The 23,449-nt window shown below is 40.6% G+C and overlaps 1 protein-coding gene across 1 annotated transcript in view; it reads right to left on the bottom strand.

Annotated features, from left to right (window-relative positions):
- Nucleotides 1–23,449, bottom strand: part of ncanb (neurocan b) — a 126,819-nt gene that overhangs the window by 25,754 nt on the left and 77,616 nt on the right. The window contains exon 9 of the mRNA XM_030727254.1: nt 16,923–17,036. Coding sequence (XP_030583114.1) covers nt 16,923–17,036 — 114 coding nt within the window. The remainder of the gene's footprint in view (nt 1–16,922; nt 17,037–23,449) is intronic.

Here is a 23,449-nt window from a genome sequence, read left to right as displayed (position 1 = left end):
GGTGGGACCAAAAGATCCAAAAGTTCCAGACAATATAACTTGCTGTAGTTGTAAAATGCCGTCAGAGCTTTCATAGAACTGACTATGCAGTATTTTGGTGGCATAAAGCTTACGACATGGATGTTTGATGCAGTATTTTATATACAGTCCATGACAAGAGCAAAGCAAGGAAAGGGGTGGATAAGGGCTGCTTCACAGGGGACGCACTCCATTTTGCAGCCATGCTTCGTGTAGATAGTACGCTTCTGAACACACAAAGTAGATTAGCATTTGCCAGCACAGTGTTATCTTCGGTCTTCCGGGACCAAAAATCAGTCACCGCTGCTGTCATTTTCTCTGCTGACTGCAAACATACTCTTTCTCTCTGTCATCACATCCGTTAGCTACCTGCTCGAACTGTTTACCCACATGGCAGCTGGTACATTGTGTTACAATTGGGAGTGAGTCCAGTTTGGCTCATGAAAGTAGAGAAAGGGTTGTTATCTACAGGAACAGGGACAGGAGAGTCGGGGTAGGTGTCACAAAGAGAGAGACGAAACATACACACAAATATGCACAACTATAAATTAAACACACACACGCTTTCCCTGAATCACACGCCCTCTGCTGTGGGGTCCACACTGGGAGTCAGTGGGTGTAAAACGTTAGTGTTGCTCCCAATTAGGCATTAACCATTCATTTTAAAACAGGAGCGGTAAACTACAAACAACAATGCAGACCTGCATAGGCTTTGCATAGGTTTCTGCATAGGCTTCAGAGAAAAGTGGAGTCTCAGGAAAACAAAAACGTGAGCTAAGAAAGCAGTGAGCTACAGTGTGGGAGGACAGAAAAGAGAGAGAGAGACAGAAAAAGAAAGTGAAAGTAAAGCAAGACAGAGAGATGAAGAGAGAGAAAGAAAAAGGAGAGATCAAAAATAAACAGGCATGTTTTCTCCCCCTCAGATCTTCAACCTAGTCTCTGCTGATTTCTTCTCCCACTCGCTGACAGTGAGGCTCAAAGCCAGACATCACATCAACCTCTTCAAATATTTAGACGTTATTCAAGTCGTCTTCTTTTTCCCGTTTTTCCCTCTGTCAGGAGGAGGGAGAAGTAGGGGGTACATTTCAGCGATTAATATTCCCACAGACTTTAGCGAACAGCAGTTAGGAAATAAAAGGCCATACACTTCCAGTTGACTGATTGGGTCGTTCATCCACATCACCAAGTGATATTTGTGCTGCTGCTTGCCGATCTTAGATCTGCTGAATGATGAAATGCTACGTGTTTGCATTTGTGCATGTTTGCGCGTGTTGCCATTTTGTGTCTTCCCTGTTTTAGCCTTTGAAGGCTGACAGCCCACTGTTGCCATTTGCAAGAAGGCAGACGACAGGAGTCCAGAGAGAGAGGAAATGAGTGAGAGCGAGAGAGAGAGAGAATCTGCTGATAAAGGTGAGAATGTGACAAGAATGTGCCAATGGCTGAGGTATTAATAATGATTATTATGAGTGCTGCATTGATTAATGAAACATTCAAATAGTGTGATTCTCACAATTAGGAGTAATGGATGTTACAGTAAAAAAAAAGCTACAGAGCGAAACATGAATGACTGATGCCAGTCTGAATGATCATTCTGCATAATTATCCCATAGATGTGTCTTTGCAGATTGATGCTGATGTAGGAGGCCGAGGTAAAAGAGAGGGCAGCAGGAACCTTTGGATGAAATAGGCAAAAATTCACACAGCATGCACACACAGCTGGTCCACTTTATACAGGTGGGCGCAGTGTGTAATTAGCATATGAACAGGATGGTTATATATTGGTGTATATCCCTTGTCTGCATCTTTACCAATGTTATTCTAAAAGGAGTGGGCAGATAATGGCTTTAATGGTTTGCAGCTAATGTAAAGCACAAGGTAAGTAAAAGAAACCCACTGCAGGTGGGTCCAGCCAGAGCAGGTCACAGCTTATTGGTGAATAATATAAAGCTGCTTGTTGGATTTTTGGGTTCCTATTGTGATTTATTTATTCTAGTAGACTGTAAGCTTAATTTTCTGTGATATCAGAATTACATTTATTGCCAAGTTTGCACACAAACGTGGAATTTGTCTCAGTGTGATGCACAAAAACAGTCGTACAGAAATGGAATATATAGTTGATATCTTTGATGTTTATTCTTGTTGTGAGTTTCAGTTTTGTTTCAGTTCATGCTTTTAGGAGTTGCTTAACTTTTCTCTATGTATTTCCTCATCTGTTAATCCCTCTGTCTCATCTTTCTGAGTTCATGTTTCTGTCCTCTGCAGCTTTTTTTTTTCACATTTATTATGAGTCTTCTTGTCTCCATGTTTAGTGTGTTTTGGGTCACTTCCTGTTTTATTTTGAAGGTTAGCTTTCTTTCATGGCCTTCCTTTACTTTATTTAATATCTCTGTTTTTCCTGATTGTTCCCACCTGCTTTAACTGTCTTGACCTGTGCCCCGTTCCCTGCCTGTGTCCTGTTGTCTAATCATATGTTTGGGCCTGGCTTCCCTTTGCCCACTATCAAACAGTCTGTTTCCCTCTGTGTTGCCCTCCATGATTCCCTCTGGTTTTTGGATTTCTCTTGGTATCTGGAATTTGTTTATTCTGGACTTGTTTGTGGCCTAAATAAAGGCTTGTCTTTTTTTTTTTTAATTTAAGCTTTCCCTCCTCATCCTCCACTGCACTTTCATACAGACCTAATGAATAAATTTCAAGTCAACAATGGACAAATTACAACATTTAAATGAAAGAAATTGCTTGCGACAAAAAAAAAAAAAAAACAAAAAAAAAGAAAAAAATGGAGAATTACCACCTTACTCTTAACTTTCTGAGCCCTTTTTGGCTCGGCTGTTGGTGTTGGTGTCGGTGGCATCTATTCTACAAAAACTTTAATGTTGGCCATAACTTGAGAATGATGTGAACCTACAATGTTCAGACTCACACCATAGATGCATCTCCTAAACATCTTGGACAAACCTTGACCTTGACCTTAAGCTAAAGGTCAGAGGTCAAGTTTTCTGAAAATCTTGTGAACACATAAAACTCAATAATGATGCAACCTAGGATGTTCAAATTCACACCATAGATGCATACTGTTCAAACTTCACACACATGCTCACTGACTTTACTATTACAGCACTTTGACCCCCCCCCCCCCCCCCCCCCCCCCCCCCCCCCCTTTACAGTTAAGTCATTTCAGTTTACCTGTATGGCAAATCTTCAGCACAACTGAAGCTGACTACAGTGCTACACAGTATTAGGCATAACAAACTAATTCACTGATTGAAAATATTAAAAGAAAAATGTGAAAGACACAGTTTAAAACAAAAACATATAAAACATTAAAAAAACCCGAATGGCCAACGAAGTGATTAACACTGTAAAAAGTTTGTAATTTTAATTAGAAATAGTATGTTTTTAGTCAGGATGTGAGGGGTGTTATTGAGATAGATGACCTTATCTGGAGGAGAGGGTTATTTCAGATATTCAGGTATTACTGGAAGCTGATGGTCAACACATTTAACTGCACTTAGTATTGTAGTTGACTTTTCACCACTCAGCAGATCATCAGTATTTTGAGCAGCAGAAGCCGGAAAAACTAATCTAAACCCAGTTCTTAGACCATAAGACAGCATAAAAAAAAATGGCTGTAGCCACTGTTTGGTTTCTTAAAGCTCCAGTGTTAGTGTTTTCGCTGTCACCATAATGGTTTTCTGGAACCAGATGTTACTATATAAAAGGGTGGAATTAAGTTATCAGCTAATATTAACAAGCTTGATTAGCCAGCTGCATCCATAAACTGTATGGGTATAATGGAAAGACACGTGCTAAATAACAGAGAAATAAAATGCTAGAATTTCATTCATCAAAACTGAAGTATGAACTTCTTGGACAATCTGTACCACACAACAAGCCGTATTATTAGTAAGTATCCATAGAAGTCAAAGCCTTTTTTGTACAAGGCTGTAAACATGCAGTACAGTTGATACTGGACATTTATTAATGAAGTGCCCCAAAACAATTCGTTCTTTTAGCACATTTGCATTTCAACTACATTTGAAAAACCACAAAAACATGTTGGGAAATTAGACCAATAAAAAAAAAAAAAAGTAAACAAACAACAGATTGGTTGTTATTGCACACAACACAGGAGTGAGACTGTCAGATGTTTGCACTGAAGTTGGAGAAGAGACTTGTCTTTATGCTCATACTGAGAAAAAAAAAAACACACCGACTCCATCAAAACAATGATCTGATGATGGGTTTTAACATAATAATCAAATTATTTAATAAAGTACATATTTCTGTTGCATTCTTATTTGAGGGTAATAGCGCCTAGTGCCTGCTTATGTGGTATCACTCAAAAGTAATGCAGCAGGAGGGGGAGGTACTCTGGTGCAGGAACAAACCTGGAAGCTGCACCTGTGGTTGAAATGCAGGGCAAACTCCTAGAAAGGTATGTAGAAACATTTCTGTGGTGAAAATGAACTCTGGGATAACAACAAATCAAAGACAAAAGGGATTGTAATACTGCAAGGCAGACTTCAGAACTTCAATATCTGAGTACAATTTTCTTGGGAATATCAGAAAGAAGAACAGAATTGCACTACAGAATCACACTAAACCTCTAGCACACCTCAAAGTACTGTTTCTTACAACCTTCCATCCAAAATGTTCATTAATGCACACCACTGGAACACACTTCCGCTCTTTTGATCTTTTCTTAGCACCTGTTCTGGCGCTTCCTTTCTATTTTTGCTCTCTTCTTCACATTTTCTTTCTCTTCAGCCTGAACTTTCTTTCAGTTGGGGGGGTTGGGGGGAAGGAGAAATGACAGTTGCTTCAGGAGCATTGTTTAATTAAGCACCTCCAATGAGGAAAAAAAAATTACCCCTCATCTCTTCAGGTTTACTACTTGGAGAGAAAACTGGCAAGTGCTGAACACAATAGCATATGGAGTGAGAGCGATGCCTTGCTATTGCTCCATTTGAAAAGCCTCTGCCAGGCTTAGGCAAAACCTTGGGGATATTCTATGTGAATACCTGCCCGCGTGTGCGTGCACCTGAGTTTCGGTGTGTTTTTTCCTTCAGGAGACCGCTGTGGGCAAGGTAATCCAAGAAGCTTCAGCTCTCTCACTTCTCAGTCTTGGCACATGTCTTGCTCGACATGTTATTTGAAGGCCTGGATCTTCATTAGCGTTAATAGCCTCTAAAGACCCACAGGATGCACAAAATTTAATTATGAGCCAAGCTTTTTGCCAGTTTAGACAGCAGCAGCAGCAGCAGTAGTCAGGGACAGAGCAAAGAAGCAGCAAAACAGAGCGGCGTCCACTCAGACGTGTTCTTTCTCACCTCCCTCTAAAAGCAGACGCTAAATCACAAAAACACTCACAAAACCCCGCTTGTTTACCACAAGTCCAGCCAAAGTGCTGCGGGTACAGTGGCAGAACAAGACTGTAGAGAGAAATATCCAGATTTTCCCTAAGTTTCTGGAAGGCTTAGGCTCTGAACATACAGGGGTATGGTGGCAGCGGTTCTCTGCTTTAACACAGTCAAGGATAATTTATTAACCAGGTACAAGTACAAATATAATGTTAGATTTATTTTATTGATACTCCTAATTCTGTTCTTTATTGGCACTCATACTAGTTCTTTTCATTATTCAAAGTTTCTAGAGCAAAGTCGCAAAATAATACCTCAGTAAATGCAAAATGTCAGAAAAGAAATTATATCCCTGACATGAAGTTAACTGAAGTTTAGAAAGAATGATGAAGGCAGACGTCAGTCACTATCACTCATCTCATCCCCCTTCCTCTGCAGCCGATGTAGCAGCCACCCGTCTCTCGCAGCTGAAGAGTGAGAGGGGGTGGCTGCCGTTTTAGCCTGGAGCAAAGTTTAAAACAATTTAGAAAATTTGAAGATAAGTGTCAAACCGAGCCTGCTGTTTAGTTACACACAGACAGCTTTCATTTCAGATTGGTTGTAATGGTTCGTATTAGCCTTGTGGTCTTTTGAAACATGTAAGTGTAAGACCGTTTTGTGGCCATCACACCACGGGGCTGCAGGAGGTGCTGCTGCTGCTGCTGCTGGCCAGCTTGAACTTGTTCACGCAGATCAGTCTGTTAGGCAAACAATGTGAGCTCATACAATATAAAGAAGTTAAGCGCTTGTTTAGAAATGGTGTGGTGGCTATTTGCATAAATTCCATTGCATTTATGCCTGCCACATAAATGCAGTGAAGTGGATAAGGAGTCCATTTATGTATTCGAAACACAAACGTGCACAAAAGCTTTAACCATTTGGACTTGGGATTTACTCACAAAGGTTTTGGTGATTGCACTCACAGTAATTTTCAGTCCACCTGGAGTCACAGTCTTTATCACCGCCGCTCTGCTGTCCACTCTGCGTGCCTCAGCCAGAGAGGAAAGGCTGCAGCTCTAACATGAAATACACCAAAACACTATAGAGCACATTGTCATTTTTTTTCTGTTTGTTTGGCTCAGACGCTGTGAAAATACACATCAGCTCTGCACTTCAGTGTTATAATGGTAGAGAAAACATTGAAAGTGACCTGCAGGGTTTCAGGTACATAATCATCTTGCCAAGAAGCAAAGACATGAGAAGGATGAACTGTTCTGTGATGGCCAAAACCTGGCATGAACCTGAGTCAGTAGAATACTTTAAAAGACTGATCATTTGTATTCTTGTAGTATGTCTCCTTTAAAAAGAGCTATAATTACTTCAAATAAACTACTTAAAATTCTTCTTTGTGCTATATACACTGCCTGGCCAAAAAAAAAAAAGGTCACACACTAATATTTTGTTTTGATTACGTCATGCATTCACTGTGGCATTGTTTCGATAAGCTTCTGCAATGTCCATCCAGTGTTGCATTAATTTTTCACCAAGATCTTGCAGTGACGATGGCAGATTCTGACCACTGCACAAAGCCTTCTCCAACACATCCCAAAGATTCTCAGTGGGGTTGAGGTCTGGACTCTGTGGTGGCCAATTCATGTGTGAAAATGATGTCTCATGCTCCCAGAACCACTCTTTCACATTTCGAGCCCGACGAATCCTGGCATTGTCATCTTGGAATATGCCCATGCCATCAGGAAAGAAAAAATCCATTGATGGAATAACCTGGTCATTCAGTATATTCAGGTAGTCAGCTGACCTCATTCTTTGAGCACATAATGTTGCTGAACCTAGACCTGACCAACTGCAGCAACCCCAGATCATAGCACTGCCCCCACAGGCTTGTACAGTAGGCACTAGGCGTGATGGGTGCATCACTTCACCTGCCTCTCTTCTTACCCTGATGCGCCCATCACTCTGGAACAGGGTAAATCTGGACTCATCAGACCACATGACCTTCTTCCATTGCTCCGGAGTCCAATCTTTATGCTCCCTCACAAATTGAAGCCTTTTTTCACGGTTAGCCTCACTGATTAGTGGTTTTCTTAAGGCTACACAGCTGTTCAGTTCCAATCCCTTGAGTACCCTTCGCATTGTGCGTGTGGAAATGCTCTTACTTTCACTAGTACACATAGCCCCGAGTGCTACTGTTGTTTTTCTTTGATTTGATTTCACCAAACGTTTAAGTGATCGCCGATCACGATCATTCAGGATTTTTTTCTGGCCACATTTCTTCCTCGAAGACGACGGGTCCCCACTATCCCTCCAGTTTTTAATAATGCGTTGGACAGTTCTCAACCCAATTTTAGTAGTGTCTGCAATCTCCTTAGATGTTTTCTCTGCTTGATGCATGCCAATGATTTGACCCTTCTCAAACAGACTGACATCTTTTCCATGACCACGCTATGTGTCTTTCGACATGGTTGTTTAAGAAATGAGAAGCAGCTCATTGCACCAGATGGGGTTAAATAACTTGTTACCAGCTGAAAGATAATCGCCCATGCAGTAATTATCCAATAGCAGGCTCATACCTATTTGCTTAGTTAAATCCAGGTGGCGACTTTTTTTTGGCCAGGCAGTGTATTTTTTGACTGACTTTTGCAGGAAAACTTGACCCCTTCCTCACACAAATAAGTCAATACTGGACAACTCTATCAGCACCCACAGAATATGACTAGAGTACTGTTAATATTACAATCTCCAACATCATTGGATGAATGCATGGATAGGACCAGTAGGAATGTAACTGAGTACTTAGGTTTAATGTACTAGTACTTTAAGTATTTCCATATTATGCTGCTTTCTGTGTTCGTGATATTTTGAATGCAATTAGTGCAATTTATTTTAAAGCTGACACATTATTATAACTGGCAATACTTCTTTATGTGAGGGTGCTGCTTGGTTAGAGTGTGCATAATGCAGAACATTTGCTTGATGTGAAGTCACTGGATAAAAGACAATTTAATCTTCAGTCTCCCAGATTAAAACACTTACACATTTTTTTGCACTAACATACAGCTCCATTGGGAAATGTTGAGAAAAGTTTAGAGCTGCAGTACAAGTTTGAAAATTGGTTAATATCTAATGCAGCAACATGCAGTTGGAGACGAGGAGCAGAGAGCTCCCCTCTTTTTTATCTCCAAACCCTCAGACTATTAATCATTTTCAGTTTAGCCCAATCAAGTTTCATACACTTCTAAAAAAAAATTATTTGCGTAGTATTCTTCAAAACCTCCAGATAGACTAAAACTGTATGGATTTATTGGCAGACTGTCGCTGAGGCAAATTAACAAAAGAATGTGTTAGGGCCACTCAAGCTGATATTTTGTGGTTATGGTGGTTCTGCTGCCAATGGACCAAAATCATTAAGTGCAGAACGTGGGTAGATTTTTTTTTGGGATAGCAGAGGACACTCAGTTTTACCCACAATCCCTGTAAAAAGTAGTTTACTGCACAAATCATTCTCCCGTCTAACTCAAAATCACAAGTGAATCGTTTTTACTGTAAGGAAGGGAAAAGGCAAACAGGTATAAGAGGAAATTAATTAGTGTGAGAAAGTGATTTAAAAACTCGTACAGTGACAGAGTGACTGGAGGACTGCATCTGCTGCTTTCTGAAACACGTCCTCCTATTAGTTGACTCAGACTGCTCTGCTCCTCATTAGCCACAGTGTGTAGGCTTCATTAGATTGTCTGCTTCCAATCTACAGCACTGGTGTTGCTGTTGGCATCCACATATTCAAAAGTCTTTGTGTGTCTCTGTCCCAGATTCACCTGGCATCCTCTTTGGGAGGGTTGTGCTCTACTTTGCTTTCCCTTCTGTGCAATGCTCTCTAGTTTTTGTTTTCCTGTCAAAAGCAACTTAGCATTTCAGGTCTATGCGCCTATAAGTAGTGTGTGTTTGTGTGTGTCTGACAATGTCTATGCCAGTGGAAGAGGTGAGCCATCCTGCCTGGAACAATTTGACTTTTACTGAATTTATATTGGATTTCAATGAATGGTTGTGGCATGTGATGGTTTGGCTGCACTTTTTTGATGGTTGCAAACACTACCACCACACCTCTGACAGAAACTTCTGGTGTGCTTGTTTGCGTGCTCAACCAGCAGTTACCAGTCATGCTTTCCACTAACAGCTGTGCAGCCCACTAAGCTGTAGCACGTCCTTCCAAAAACAACGCAATAAATATTAATGATTTGATGTGTGAGGAACAGAAAGGGGTGTCAGAGAAGATGGATGAGGAGTGAGCCGCTCCTCGCTGGCACTCTGTGAGTTTAGGGTGGCAGCAAACACATTTCTCAAACATAACCAAGCAGCAGCCAGACATCTTGGGATTAATTAGCTACGCAATCCTTTTAAGACAGGCTTTTTGTTTCCAATTTGTAGATTATTGTCCTGTAAAGGAACACTGAGAGGGAGAGTCAGAACTTATTTCCCATGGATTGGATTATAAACTTATTAAGCTGTGGGTTTTGTAACTTTGTTATGTGCCTCACTGTGATTTCACTGCCTGAGTGAAAGTTTTCAGTTACAATCTAAGCAGCCATTTAATAAATGACATGCAAGAAGTCACCGTATTTAGATGGGGACAGGGATAGTTAAAGTAATTTTGGGGTTTTTTTGGATGTATGTGGCAAATTATGTCGGTGTCATAGACTGTACAGAAATGATGGACAAAGCCACAGAGAGAGCACCCACTGGTTAGCGGACTTAACTTTATGGACTTCAAGTGTAGCACAGAGGTCAATGCCATGGTGTTTTTCTGGAGCCAGAAGCGGCCATTTTGGGGCAAGAGGTCAGGGACAGTTCAAGCACCAACTGTGCTTACTTGAACTTCAATCGACAGGCCGAATCCAGTGACCTGACTTTTAAGTGAAACTTCATAGTCTGTTATTGGCAATCGCATATCACACAAAGTTACTTTAGGCCTTCATACAGGTTTAATGGATGAGTTATGAAAATACCATCCATTGTTCAGAGTCAGTTTATTTCAGCTTCAAAGCTGGGAGTCTGTAAGAATTGAGTTGCTTTGGGAATACATGGCTTCAAGCAGCATCCCACTAACCAGTGGGTGCCATCACCATCACTAGGACTTTTGCATTGGCTTCGTTTTGCAGCCTCAGTCTTGGCCAGTATGTCAACAATGAAAACAACAGACAAAAGAAACAGAAGGTTGTTTTGTGCTTTTAGACTTTTTTTGTTGCAAGGATTGATATGGTTTTCTTTTTTGACATGCAGAATGATAACCTTTTTGGAAACCTTTTTTTATTTCCGGGTCCGCATTTTCTTCAGAGGCCTGTTTGAGGGTTAACAGGTGCATGTTTGAAGACTTGTTTATGTCAATGAGGATCCTCACAAAAAGAAACACATGCACATGCGAGTGTTTGGTGGCTGAGTAAAGGTCCTTTACCTGAAAGATCTGTAACTTCACAGCTCTGTGAAACCTCACACACACAGAGAAAACAGCTAGATGCACCCAAACAGACACGCTGACATAGATACGCTCGCACAGCGAAACACACAAACACACACTCGCAGAGCGTAACAAAGACTCCTGTGGTGCACCAGAGATGAGAGGCGCAAAAGGATGCCAGAATCGCAGGGAGTGACAGCAGAAAGGTAGGGAGAGGAAAGAACAAAAATGAAGCCGACATGAAACAGAGGTGTCTACTGTAGTGGAATAGTAAAGAAACAAATCCACACTCAGCTGTACACATTATGCCATTTTTCTCCCTAGAAAGATGTAGGGAAAAGTGCCGTGGAGTGAATAAAAAGGCGCACAGCGGGGAAGAAGCTGATGAGAGCTCATTCTTTAACCGTCACTTTTCACTTCAGTCAGGCCAAGCAAGATGTGGTTTCTGCCTCCACTGATTAGGCAGCGAGCCAAATTACAGCAGGACGGACTCAACAATGCGTCGTGAGTCAAACAACTGACTCGTGTCTTTGTTAAGCTAATTGCAAACGGCCTATTCTTTCCAACAAATCTCCATTCATTTGTGGCAACAACAAAAACACTGCGTCAGGATTGTTACGTTGTTACATGGCGAATGCTGCCGAATGCTTTACCGATGACAAGATTATCAACAACGACTTTAAAATCTTGAGCTCCACACTTTGCTTCAAGAAAAAAGAAATAAAATGTAAATATAATTGCCAAAATTGCACAGTAACAAGCCTTCTCTCTCAGTACATCCACTGGAGGATTTCAGCCCTGTCAACTTAGTATTATTGACTCTCAGATGGGATCACCATGGTAACAGGCCCGAGGAAGCCTTCAGCTGACTGGATCTACCCTGCATCCAAGGCTGTGAGCTCGCAACACATAGACGTGAACGTGTACGCACACTTGCACTCAAGTACACACAACCATTGAGACAGAAAAAAAAACTGGACCACTTTAGTGAGACAGGGACCAATTGGATGACATTTAAATGGATGGAAGCTTCGGTGGAACAAATGAGTTCATTTCTGCCGTTCCTGTCGCAGTTCAGACCTCCCTCTGGATATCAAACTGAGATCACGCTGAAATGGCAGAGCGACGCCTGTTGCGAATCGCACTTTTCACAGCAGAATCCCACATTTCAGAGCAGCCAGCGATAAAAGCGACAGGAAAACAGAGACTTTAGATTTACACAATCAGACCTGCTGCTCCCAATCAGCCATGAAAGCGGCAACACAGCAGGAGAGAAAACGTACGCACAGCTCCTGTGCATGTAAATGACAGGCAGAGTCAGGTACTATGCGAGTGTCTGTTTGGAAAAGAGGAAATGCAAAGAAAAAAAACTGCACTATTCACTTTCTAAATGCAATACTGAAGGTAAAGTCCTAATTGTAATGAGATCGATCAAGCGTTTGATAAGCAGCCCTGATTTGAAGGAGCTTTATAACTTTATGGGACCTTTAAACTACGCCTGAATGTTTGTCTTTTGTTTGTTTATTCATGATCTGCACCGCAGTAAGGGAGTGAATATTAAAGAGACAACCACGGGGAAAATTACAAAATGCTGTAACTAAATAACATTTGCTCTGGTTAAAGATCAAAAAGAGGCAGAGGAGAGCTAATGAAAATATGAGAGACATTAAGATTAAAGGCAGGCTTAAAAGATTTAGCATTGCTCCTGTATGATGTTGCTGGACTTTCAAGAAACACATTCAGGTCAAGCATTGTTGCCCTGAGATTATGTGAGGCACAATAACATTGTGTAGTGTGTGTTGCATCACAGATTTCAATTATGTGGTGTGTGTGTTTTTTAAAATTTTATATCTCCTGTATAGGCCTAAGTAGCATGGCAAATGCCCTCAACTTTCAAACTCCAGAAGCTCTGCAACTTAGAATTTCTTTAAAAAAAAAAAAACTGCTTCATGATCAGTAACTTTGTCAGACTCGAACAATCTTCTCCAGAGTCACTGAAGACAATCACTACAGAATAAAGAGCTCACTAGAGGACCCATTTAATTGTAAGAATCAGTTGATGAGTGATATCTGCAGTTACTGACAGCGTACAGTGTTACAAAGTAAAGTGCTTCTATACTAAAGTCAGTAATCACGTCACTTACGATTATGCCATTACTTGCATTTCAAAGGATCTTCCATCATCTGCATGATAGGTGGATAGAAAAGAAACAACTTCAAATGCCCCTTTTTCTTCCTGCACACTTTGGCCACGATCAGCCAATTTCAGTTCATGTGCAGGAAAGAGGGATACAGCTGAGGGGTCTACAACTTTTGAGGAGCAGAGATGTGGACAGTACTTTTATTTTTATTGTGCGTAAGGACAAGAGCATGATGGTAAAGTGTAAACTGCATCCAGGACAGAGACAACTGCATTAAGCGAACACAGCATGGGCTCACTGCAAACATCTGCACAGACAGCATGCTAACACAAAGTTAGCAGGCAACCCAGAGTGATTTTAAATCTGAGCGTGAGCAGACCCCAGCCGAGCAGCCAGAACCTGGTCTTCAACAGATAACAAATTCAGTGATGAGCAGCCAGGTTTGCAGCACTGTAGCCTCAGTTTCTACCCCTACATATTTGTACAGTAGAATTGGTGTGGCAATTGCTTTGAAGTCTCTCTGGGCGAGTTTTCAACTTTGCTTTGTGTTGTTAGCTTTGTGCTCAAACTTAAACACTAAAAAAAAATCACAGTGTGTATGTTAGTGTGTTGGCGTGTGGGAATGTAGGCTAAGGTTTACATGGTTAACTTTTAATTATGTGACAGTAGGTTTCAGATCATGTTACAGAGTAATGCAAAAGTAATGCAACAAGTACTGTAACAAATGACCTTCTTTGGGGACTAATTAAGTAATGTAAACCATTCATTTTTAAAAAAAAGAAACAAGGATTATGTAATACATTACTTTAGTTGAGTAACTATCCCAGAAGAGAGACTTCATCAATGTAAGGTCTAAAACCAGCATTTGAAGTGGATTTTAGCACAGAGATGTATAGAAAAGCACCTACATAAGAAAAGAGAGAGCATATTCATAAGCAGTATAAGTCAGTATACAGTAGTCAATTTGTGTTAGTGAGGACTGGTGTGTTAAACCACTGTGGAAACGCGCCTGCATGCTGCCAGAGAGCAAAGCTAATTCGGAGCTTTGTTTTTTTTTTGTTCTGCTTACATGCCATTTTTTTTTCTTTTTGGAACCTGCCAAAACCACGACTGAAGTTTCTCAGCATTAAAAATGTCCAGTGTGCTTCGTTCTCTTCCCTCTCTGTGCTCCGCATCGATTGTTCTTCCCTCAGAGTCCCAGATCAGACCAGAGCAGTTAAAAGCAAAAGGAGACACCAGAAGCCAAACTCGCATTAAAAGAAAAGACACATTCTCAAAGACACAACTCTTCTGAGAGATGAGGTCAAAGGTCAAGCTGGACGAGCGGAACTTAGCTTGGCTGTGTTTAATTGAGCACAGGGCAAATTTCTAACCGTCCCCCTACCTAAAACTCTCCAGCTCAGCTGTCTTCCTTAGTTTTTACTTTTTAAATTTTAATTGTGCTATTTAAGGCCTCATATTTTAGGAGGTTCACAGTTTGCATTATGCAGTCATTGCCCCCTCCATATCCCAAATGTTTTTTCTTTGCCAACATTTGTTTATACTTTTGGCAAATTGATATCCCAAGGTATCTCATCATCACAAATTAGCCAAATAAGCTATGAGAAATTCCTGGTTTCACTGTATATACACACGACCATCACTGGGTTACTTTGACTCTCAAGAAATCTTAAAATTGATGGTGATTCTCAGACAAGTTCTATGGGATACCTTTTTTTTTTGTAATGATTTCTAAGAATATTTACATGTGTTTATTTAGACAGGCAACTGTCTTGTTGCCTACAAACTGCAATTATTTTACCTATTATGTCATAACTATGCATTTTTTTTAACCTGAACCATGAACTATGAGTTTGTACATATTTTTTCTCCATTTTTATCTTTAGTTTTGGTTTCCTTGACAGTCTCAACTGTTAATGTTACACAACCTTCTTTTCTTTAAACTGCAGTGATGAGAAGGTTTTTACATTAAAAAACAAAGCAACTAATAATATGTGAATGGAGACATAGAATCTGGGTGAAAATCAGTTCAAAGGGAACCCTAATGTAAACAGCAGCTGTAGCTATCCCTCAGTGGTGTTTTGCAGTGACATGTAGGCCATGTTTCCACGAAATGCCCCTTGTCTCACATGGGAATTCCCATAATGAGAAACAAAACCAGCTGGACGCAGGTGTTCTGTATAAACCCAATAGATTATTCCGCAGGGCTTCCCTGCCTCCCCTCCTCCTCTACCTCTTTGTCTACATTCACCCCCTCCTTGCCCATCTCCTCTGTCTCCTCTGTCTCCATTGACATGTAACTCATTAACTCCATGTTCCTAAATGTACCTTTGTCTCCACATCCTGGTCTACCATCTTCTTATTCTGTTTTGTCACATCCATAGAGTAATCTACCTCTTCTGTCTATTATTTTGTTACTTTGCTTCTCCATCTTCATAATATCTTTTGTTCTTTTGTCGCCCTGTCTTCTGTATTGTCATGGTACAGCTATGCGGCAGGCAGGTTTAGGACCCCAATGCAGGACTCAGGAGACAGGGACTTAACTTAAATGCAGCTTTATTGCTGGTATACACCGGGAAATATATACTAAATACAGACTGGGCTGGACAGGAGCCAGAGAAACACAAACTAGGAAACAAGGAGGAAACTCAGAACACACAGCATGAAGGGAGGATGCAACAAAGAACAGAGGAAGATTTTGACAATATATACACGAGGTAATGAAGGGAGAGGGAAAAAGGTGGGAACACAGATGAGACTAAACACTGAAGATAAGACAAAGGAAGGAGAACTGAATACAAAACATGAGAGACAAGAGACTATCAAAATAAGAGAACAGAAAATAACACTGAGATCAAGGGAAAGACACACAATCTTTACACAGGGACAGAAGATAAACAATACAGAGATGAGACTGACTTAACACAGGAGACATTGAGGACAAAACACAGATGAGACTAGGACTGAATGGAAATAAAAAAAGGGGGACCAGAGGGTGTGCTCCAACTATAGGGGGATCCTATTTTGTTATTCTTTGTGATCCCTGGGTTGTTAATGTTTAGTTGCTTAGTGTCTTGTTAGTGTCTTAGTTCCTCTTTGCTTTTGAGTTTATTCCTCCCCTCTGCTGTCAAGTCTCCTGCATTAGTTTGTATCTGTGTTTCCTCGTTTAGTTTGCTCACTTCCTGCTTTATTTTGGTGAGTCTATGTTCCTGTTCGTTGCTTTCAGTTTTGGTTCCTTTGTCTCGTCTGTTGTGATTCTGTTCACCTGTGACTTGCCCTCCCCAGCTGTCTCCACTTCCCCTAATCACCCTCCTGTAAATATCTAGTACCCCTTTGTCACATTATCTGTTTATGTTCTGTTTCCCTCGCTCTCAGTGCTTTCCAGCCCCAGGAAGTGGTTTTTACTGTTTTATTTTCTGTAGTCTAACATTTTCCGTGAATTTTCCAGTGTTATGTTGCAGTAGTCTTTAGCTCCATTTTAGAGTTTGTGTTTGGATTTGGTTTATCTGCAATCAGTCTATTAAAGGCTCGTCTTCAGCTTACCTTGCCTGCTTCAATGCATCTGCATTTGGGTCCTGTCCTTAACTGATGGTCTGCATATCCTTCAGATCATGACACAACTGGCCAAGGAAAATGGATGCTCCTCCCTGAACCTGCTTTTGATGGAGGTCTCTTGCTATGAAGACATCTTCCCCCTGCCATTGCCAAATACTGCCGAGTACTTGCTCATAATTCCACTATTGTAGGCTTTTACAATGTAAAAGCGTCTTGAGATGACTACTGTGAACCGGTGTTATTTAAATAAATCTAAATGATCCAATTACTTCCTAGTTTCCCATTAATCTAACACTTTCTGTCTTTTTTATCCTTCTTCCATCTCTGCCACTACAACACATGCAGCTTTTACTAAAATGAAATAATGAGTAAAAGGAGAAGCAGTCCCTTCTTCCACTTTACCTTTTTCGCAAGTAGCGCCACCATAGCTGGGCAGACAAAGACACACAAATGAGTTGATCTCGTCGATGCAGGTTCCTCCATTCTGACATGGATTTGACTGGCAGTCATCAATGTCTGGTGGGAGAGAGAGAAGGTGAGTGAGGTTAGACAGAAACACACAAGTAGAAACAGCACTCTCCAAATGGCTACTTTTCTAAACTACCTGCCACAGCTTGTTATTGAAGAAAAAAAAAAAAAAACCTCCTGAGAAATGAAACTTTTGCAGAGATTAGAGGTGTTTCTGAGAAAGTTATAATTAAAGCGAATTGATTGAACTTCATCAGCGAGCGGTTTGGGATGCACTGAAGCGCATGATGCTAATTGCAATGTGTTTGCAGGACGTGCTGCGGTTCTGCTGTCAAACTTGAGCCAAAAGAGCAAGGGAGAGTGAGGTAGAAACTATGAAGAGGGAGAGAGAGAGAGAGAGGGGTGTGGAGATTAGAGGGAGAAAAACATTCAGTTAAAATGAGCTTGCAACTTCAGCAACAACTCTGCTCCCACTCTAAAGCTATCCTGCTAACAGCTAGAAAAACACTTGTAAAAATCAATTTTAATATGTCTTAAAGTGACCAGAAACTAAATGCAGATGCAATCTCTTAGGTATGATATGATATGATATCAAAACAAGTTTAGATGTTTGCACGTGCACATATGCAAATTCCCACATATTTTGCAGATGCGTTGGAGGGGTGAGAGTTCCCATTCTGTTGAAAAATGGTAACTGTTTCTCTGGCTGATCTGTGCCTGGGGGCAAAATCATTAAAACTGCAGCTGGTATCCCACAATCCTCTGCCATCACAACAACTGAGTGAGTCCCTGGGGCTTTGGCAAGAGGTCACAGGATGGGAGGAAAGGTGAAGAGGAGGGAGGCAGCAGAAACAGCGAGTAGATGAGGGGATAAAGAAATACTGAAAAACATGGAGGGGAGCAAAGTTAGGAAGGAGAGGTGATGAAAACAAGGATGGGTGGAGAAACCATGGGAGAGGTGATGTGATTCTGTGAGTCGGGGAAGTTGGCAAGTTTCAGGGTTGGATTACAGCGGCTTTGGAGGCAGACAGCGTTTGGGGCGGAAGAGTCTGTTTGGATAAAACAGCATGACAGCTTCATTGCTGGTGCCCCGCTTTGGGCTGGCTGATATCAAAGGCTGAATTTGATGCAGGAGGTAGAGACCCAGCCAGAGGAGCCGGAATGAGATGCTTGGTTTAGTGTATCACTGAATATCCATGTATAACTGCTTTTGTCTGTCTGAGTCACGACAGGGTGGAAAAATAAAGTACACAAAGAAACAAAATAACAAAGCAGAGAGTAAACACTTCCCACACTATGAAAATGAGCTTTAAGTCTGGTTCAGATAATCTGACATTAAGGGGGCGGATGGTCCAAATTTTTAGGGGCAGTGAATGTTAAGGCTTTATCATTCTTTGGCTTTAAAGGAGCACATGATTACTTTTTTTTTATCCTGATGCTCAGGAGTTTATCAAGAAATGTGATATGTAAAAGGTTATTATAAGTATGGGGGAAATTTGATTAAAAAAACGTGATGTCACAGTGATGTCAATAGAGTTGTCTTGGCTCAACTTTTTTGCTCAAATTTCCTACAAATTGAATGTGTGATTTTTTTCAAACCAAACACGCAAGCCCGCCAGTGTCATCAAATTATAGTTCCATACAATTGGTGGGAAAACAAAATGCCATGATGGAGCTACAGAAGAGCAATCTCTTTGGGTTGTAGAGACAAACAATGACAGCAGATGATTCGTGGTAATATAACGGCAAAGAACAGCCTCAATTCTTTTGAGAAGCTAAGACACTTTGAACCACTGCAAACAAAGCCACCTGGCTTTCCTAATGAAAACTGCAAGAGGTGCACAATGTGCTCAAAAATGGCACCCAAAAAGCTTCCCTCATTCACATCAACATATCTTTATGAAGCTGGTCTTTTCCAGCTAGTGCACCTGAAAAACAAGGACAGAACATAGTGTGCTTCTTCTGCAGCCACAAGTGAACACCTGTCTCTTTCCATGCACACTCACTGGCCCACTGATTTAGTCGTCCTACAGTGGGGGAAATAATTATCTGATCTCCTGCTGAATTTGTAAGTTTGCTCACTTATAAAGAAATGAACAGTCTCTTTTTATGGTCATTTCAGTTAAATGGAGAGAGACAGAATATCAACCCAAAAATCCAGAAAAAACACGTTACATAAAAACTATAAACGGATTTGCATAACATTGAGTGAAATGTGTATTTGATCCCCTACAACCCAGCCAGAATTATGGCTCCTACAGATTGGTTGTGTTCCCATTTGGCACACAGATTACAATCAATTACAGATACTCCGGATCTCAACTCATTATGTAACTCATTATATAAAGCACACCTTTCCACCGAATCAATTTCTTCCATTCCAACCTCTCCACCACTACAGGTAAGACTAAAGCGCTGTCAAAGGATGTCAGGGGCAAAATTGTAGACCTGCACAAGGCTGGAATGGGCTACAAGACCATCAGCAAGAAGCCTGGTGAGAAGGTGACAACTGTTGGTGCGATTATTTGTAAATGGAAAAATATTATAAAATGACCATCAACCGCCCTCATTCTGGCCTTATGGGGAGAGGATGATGATGAGAGAGATGGCTGATCAGTCCAAAACTACAAGGGAGGAGCTTGTTCTGAAATGATTCAAAGAAGGTTTGGGAGAAAGTGCTGTGGTCAGATGAAATCAAAATCAAGCCCTTTGTCATCAGAACACCATCCCCACAGTCAAGCACAGAAGTGGAAACATTATATTTTGGGGCTGTTTTTATGCTAAGGGTACAGGACGAGTTCACCGCATCTATCTATCTATCTATCTATCTATCTATCTATCTATCTATCTATCTATCTATCTATCTATCTATCTATCAATCAATCAATCAATCAATCAATCAATCACCAGTCAAAGTTTGGACAGCGTGTCCAAACTTTGACTGGCTGAAATGCAGCCCCAAATCATGACAGAGCTTCCATCATGTTTTGCAGATAGATACTCACTGTTGCACCTGCTCAGTACTGTATGTCTGATGTAAACAGACAAAAATCAGAGACAGAGTGAGGGTGACAGTGATGGAGAAAAACAGATAAAAGTTAGCATATTTGATATAATTCATATAACCTCTCTAAAATAGCATGGAATATATTGAATATATATACCTGTTTTGGCTTTACCAGGTATCATAAACACTGAAGCATGTCTACTGCTATGCAAATATGTTTACACAAAAGTGAACATTATTTTATTGAAAACAGTGGAACACAACATAACAGTGGAAGTTAAAAAGTATCCAAGTAAAAATGAGCTCTCTGAACAAATCTCTGAGAAACCCTAGAACATGCCTCTCCTTCCACAGCCACGCTGAACCAGCAGATGAGCAGGTTGCCAGTACAGCTGTTCAAACAAAAAAAAAAAAAACAGCCTAATATGAGCCAGCATCTGGTCTCATTAAGCACTGTAGAAAAGAGCTAAGCCAGAGACTTGAGGCACCCCGTGGATTTTAGGAGCAACAGGGTCAATAAAGTATAGGTCTGAACATGAGCTATTAGTGGGGGCCACAGCAGACTGCAGACATTTTCTCAGTTGAGAGCCAAGAGCACAGATGATATTGGTAGCTTGATGTTGTCAGGTTCACAGAAATCTGAAGAAATTTAAGGACAAAAATGGTTTATATTGCATATACACTCCCTGGAAGCTTTATTAGGTACACCTTGCTAGAACCAGGTTAGACCCCCTTTTGCCTTCAGAACTGCCTTAATTCTTCCTGGCACAGATTCGACAAGGCACTGGAAACATTCCTCAGAGATTCTGGTCCATATTGACATGACAGCATCACGCAGGTGCTGCAAATTTGGCAGCTGCAACATCCATGTTGTGAATCTCCCATTCCACCACATCCCAAAAGTGCTCTACTGGCTTGAGATCTTGTGACTGTGGAGGCTATTTGAGTACAGTGAGCTCATTATCATGTTCAGGAAACCAGGTTGAGATGATTTGACTTTTGTTATATGGTGTATTATCCTGCTGGAAGCAGCCATCAGAAGATGGGTATGCTGTGGTCATAAAGACATGGACATGATTAGCAACAATACTCAGGTAGGCTGCGGCATTTAAATTATACTCCGTGGGTACTAAGTGTGCCAAGAATATAAATAAATTAAATATGCATCACACATTATACCGCCACTAACAGCCTGAACCATTAAAGGCAGCATGGATCCATGCTTTCAGGTTATTTACACCAAATTGTGATCCTTCCATCCAAATGGTGCAGCAGAGATTGAGTCTCATCAGACCAGGCAACATTTTTCCAGTCTTCTACTAATACTAGCATATTTAAATGCAATGAGTTGCTGCCATGTGATTGGCTGATTAGATATTCACGAGCAGCTCAATAGGTGTACCTAACAAAGTGTTTAACTAAATAAGTAGACATGATATTCAAAAACAGAAAATGTCCTCATAAGAACATGTTAAACATTTATAAGGCAATCATGGTAAATATGAGATTTACACTGATAAAGGAACATCTTAATAAACCTTCCTTTAAAGCATTTGATATGAATCATCTTTCTGTATCACACTATTTTTAATACTTAGTTAAAAAGGTTTAGTTATTTTATAATTTTTACAAAAACGCTACTGGAGATCCAGGTTCAGTTGATGACATGTTCACAAAATATATATGCACCTATTGACCAGGTAGAGTCAAGTATTAATTAAAAAGCTACACTTTCAGGGAATTAAATTGAAAGTGGAACTGTCCCTGCAGTTCAGATGATATATATGGATATGGCTGTATTCTGATTAACCTCTTTTCTTTTTGTGAGGGACACACACACATACACACACACACACACACACACACAGACAGACAGAGAGAGAGAGAGAGAGTGAGACAGATACAGATACTTTACCAAAGGTGGAACATCACTGTACAACAGCCAGGAGACAACTTCTTAATTTTTATTTTAAAGAAATAAAAATTAAGTAGAAAAATGTCTTTGAAGATGTTTTTCATAGTAGAGAAAAAAGAACAAATGTGCGCACATCCAGTCAAACCTCTAGATTCCAGACCCCCCCCCCCAAAAAAAAGGAATATATTACAGAAAAAGAGGCTGCTTCAAATAATAAATAAATCCTAAAACCATTTATTTAAAAACAACTTTTTAATCCTCAGACCTTTTCTCTTTTTTTTTGGTTCTAAATAAAAATATCCCACATACATCTATTAGTGTTTGAAAAATGTGAGGGATCATTTGCAAAAATGTTAATTCTCTGTTTGAAAATATAATAAAAACTGCGTGGGCGTCACAGGACTTCAGCAAAAACAGAGAAAATCAGTCTGACTAAAATGGTTTGCCAACTACAATTTCATTGTCACGACAGTTTAATTACATAGTTAATTTTTAAACTATATTGAGTAGGTGTTACTTTATCTTCCTCCTTATTAAAAAGAGAGGCTGTATGAATGTGCAATAGTTATATTGCAAGTTTAAGTGGGCTGTCCTTTACCTCTTAGTACATTCGCAGTGAATGAGAGCTCGAGGCTAGGTTTGCACATTATACTTGTGGGAATTGCCTACTTGCCCATCATTGGTTTCCAAGCTGCTTATTCTGTCACAAAATAATGCTAAACAGTGTCCCTGCAGTAGTCCTGACTGTATACATCATTTAGCATGGTAAAGGTCAAACATCCAGGTTAACATTTGATGCCAAATCTAAAACAACTGATTTTACTGAAAAGAAAAGTATACAGAGTATTTTATTACCATCATGCACTATACATCCATGAAAACGCTGCTCCTCTCCTCAAATATGATGAGGGCCAGAGTGCGGCAGGCCTATCCACTCGATGTCCACGCTGCCCAGCTTACTTAATGAGAGGACCATCCAACTTAAGCAGGTGGCAGTGTGTGTGAAAGACTGGATTTGAGCATTTGTATGTGTGTCCACACTCTCTGGCTCATTCCCCAGCACAACCAAATCAGGCCTGGGCACTAGTACAGTCTCCAGGGAGTTGAGGAGAGCAGTGCTCCACTTATCTACTGGCAGAGAAATGGATGGAGGAATAAACAGGTGCCAGCCACTGTGGTAATTTCTGTGGGTTGCTTACATACTCGTGACCCTACCAGCTTTTATTTGAGCCAGTATTATTAAATTGACTCCAGAGGCAGCGAATGAATGCAAAAACTTAATGCGCTACCATGATGACAACTATCAAATTGAGGTTTAACTACATAATTTGGATGGGGATGTTTGATTGCAGGATAAATATTTGACCTCCACTTGTTGTTTATCCTCGTCTTCCTGTGTGGAGCTGAGGAGGAGGGGAAATAGAGAGAGGAATATGGGGGAGGATAGCGAGAGAGCAGCCAGACAAACTGGGGGTGGTGTCACTTGACAGGATATCTGGAGGCTTACTGCAGGCATGTGTCAAAACCATAGTATGAATA

This window comes from Archocentrus centrarchus, chromosome 4 (genome assembly GCF_007364275.1).
Source record: "Archocentrus centrarchus isolate MPI-CPG fArcCen1 chromosome 4, fArcCen1, whole genome shotgun sequence".
Taxonomy (NCBI): domain Eukaryota; kingdom Metazoa; phylum Chordata; class Actinopteri; order Cichliformes; family Cichlidae; genus Archocentrus; species Archocentrus centrarchus.
The sequence above is the reverse complement of the archived record's forward strand: the minus strand, read 5'-3'. Positions and strand labels throughout refer to the sequence as shown.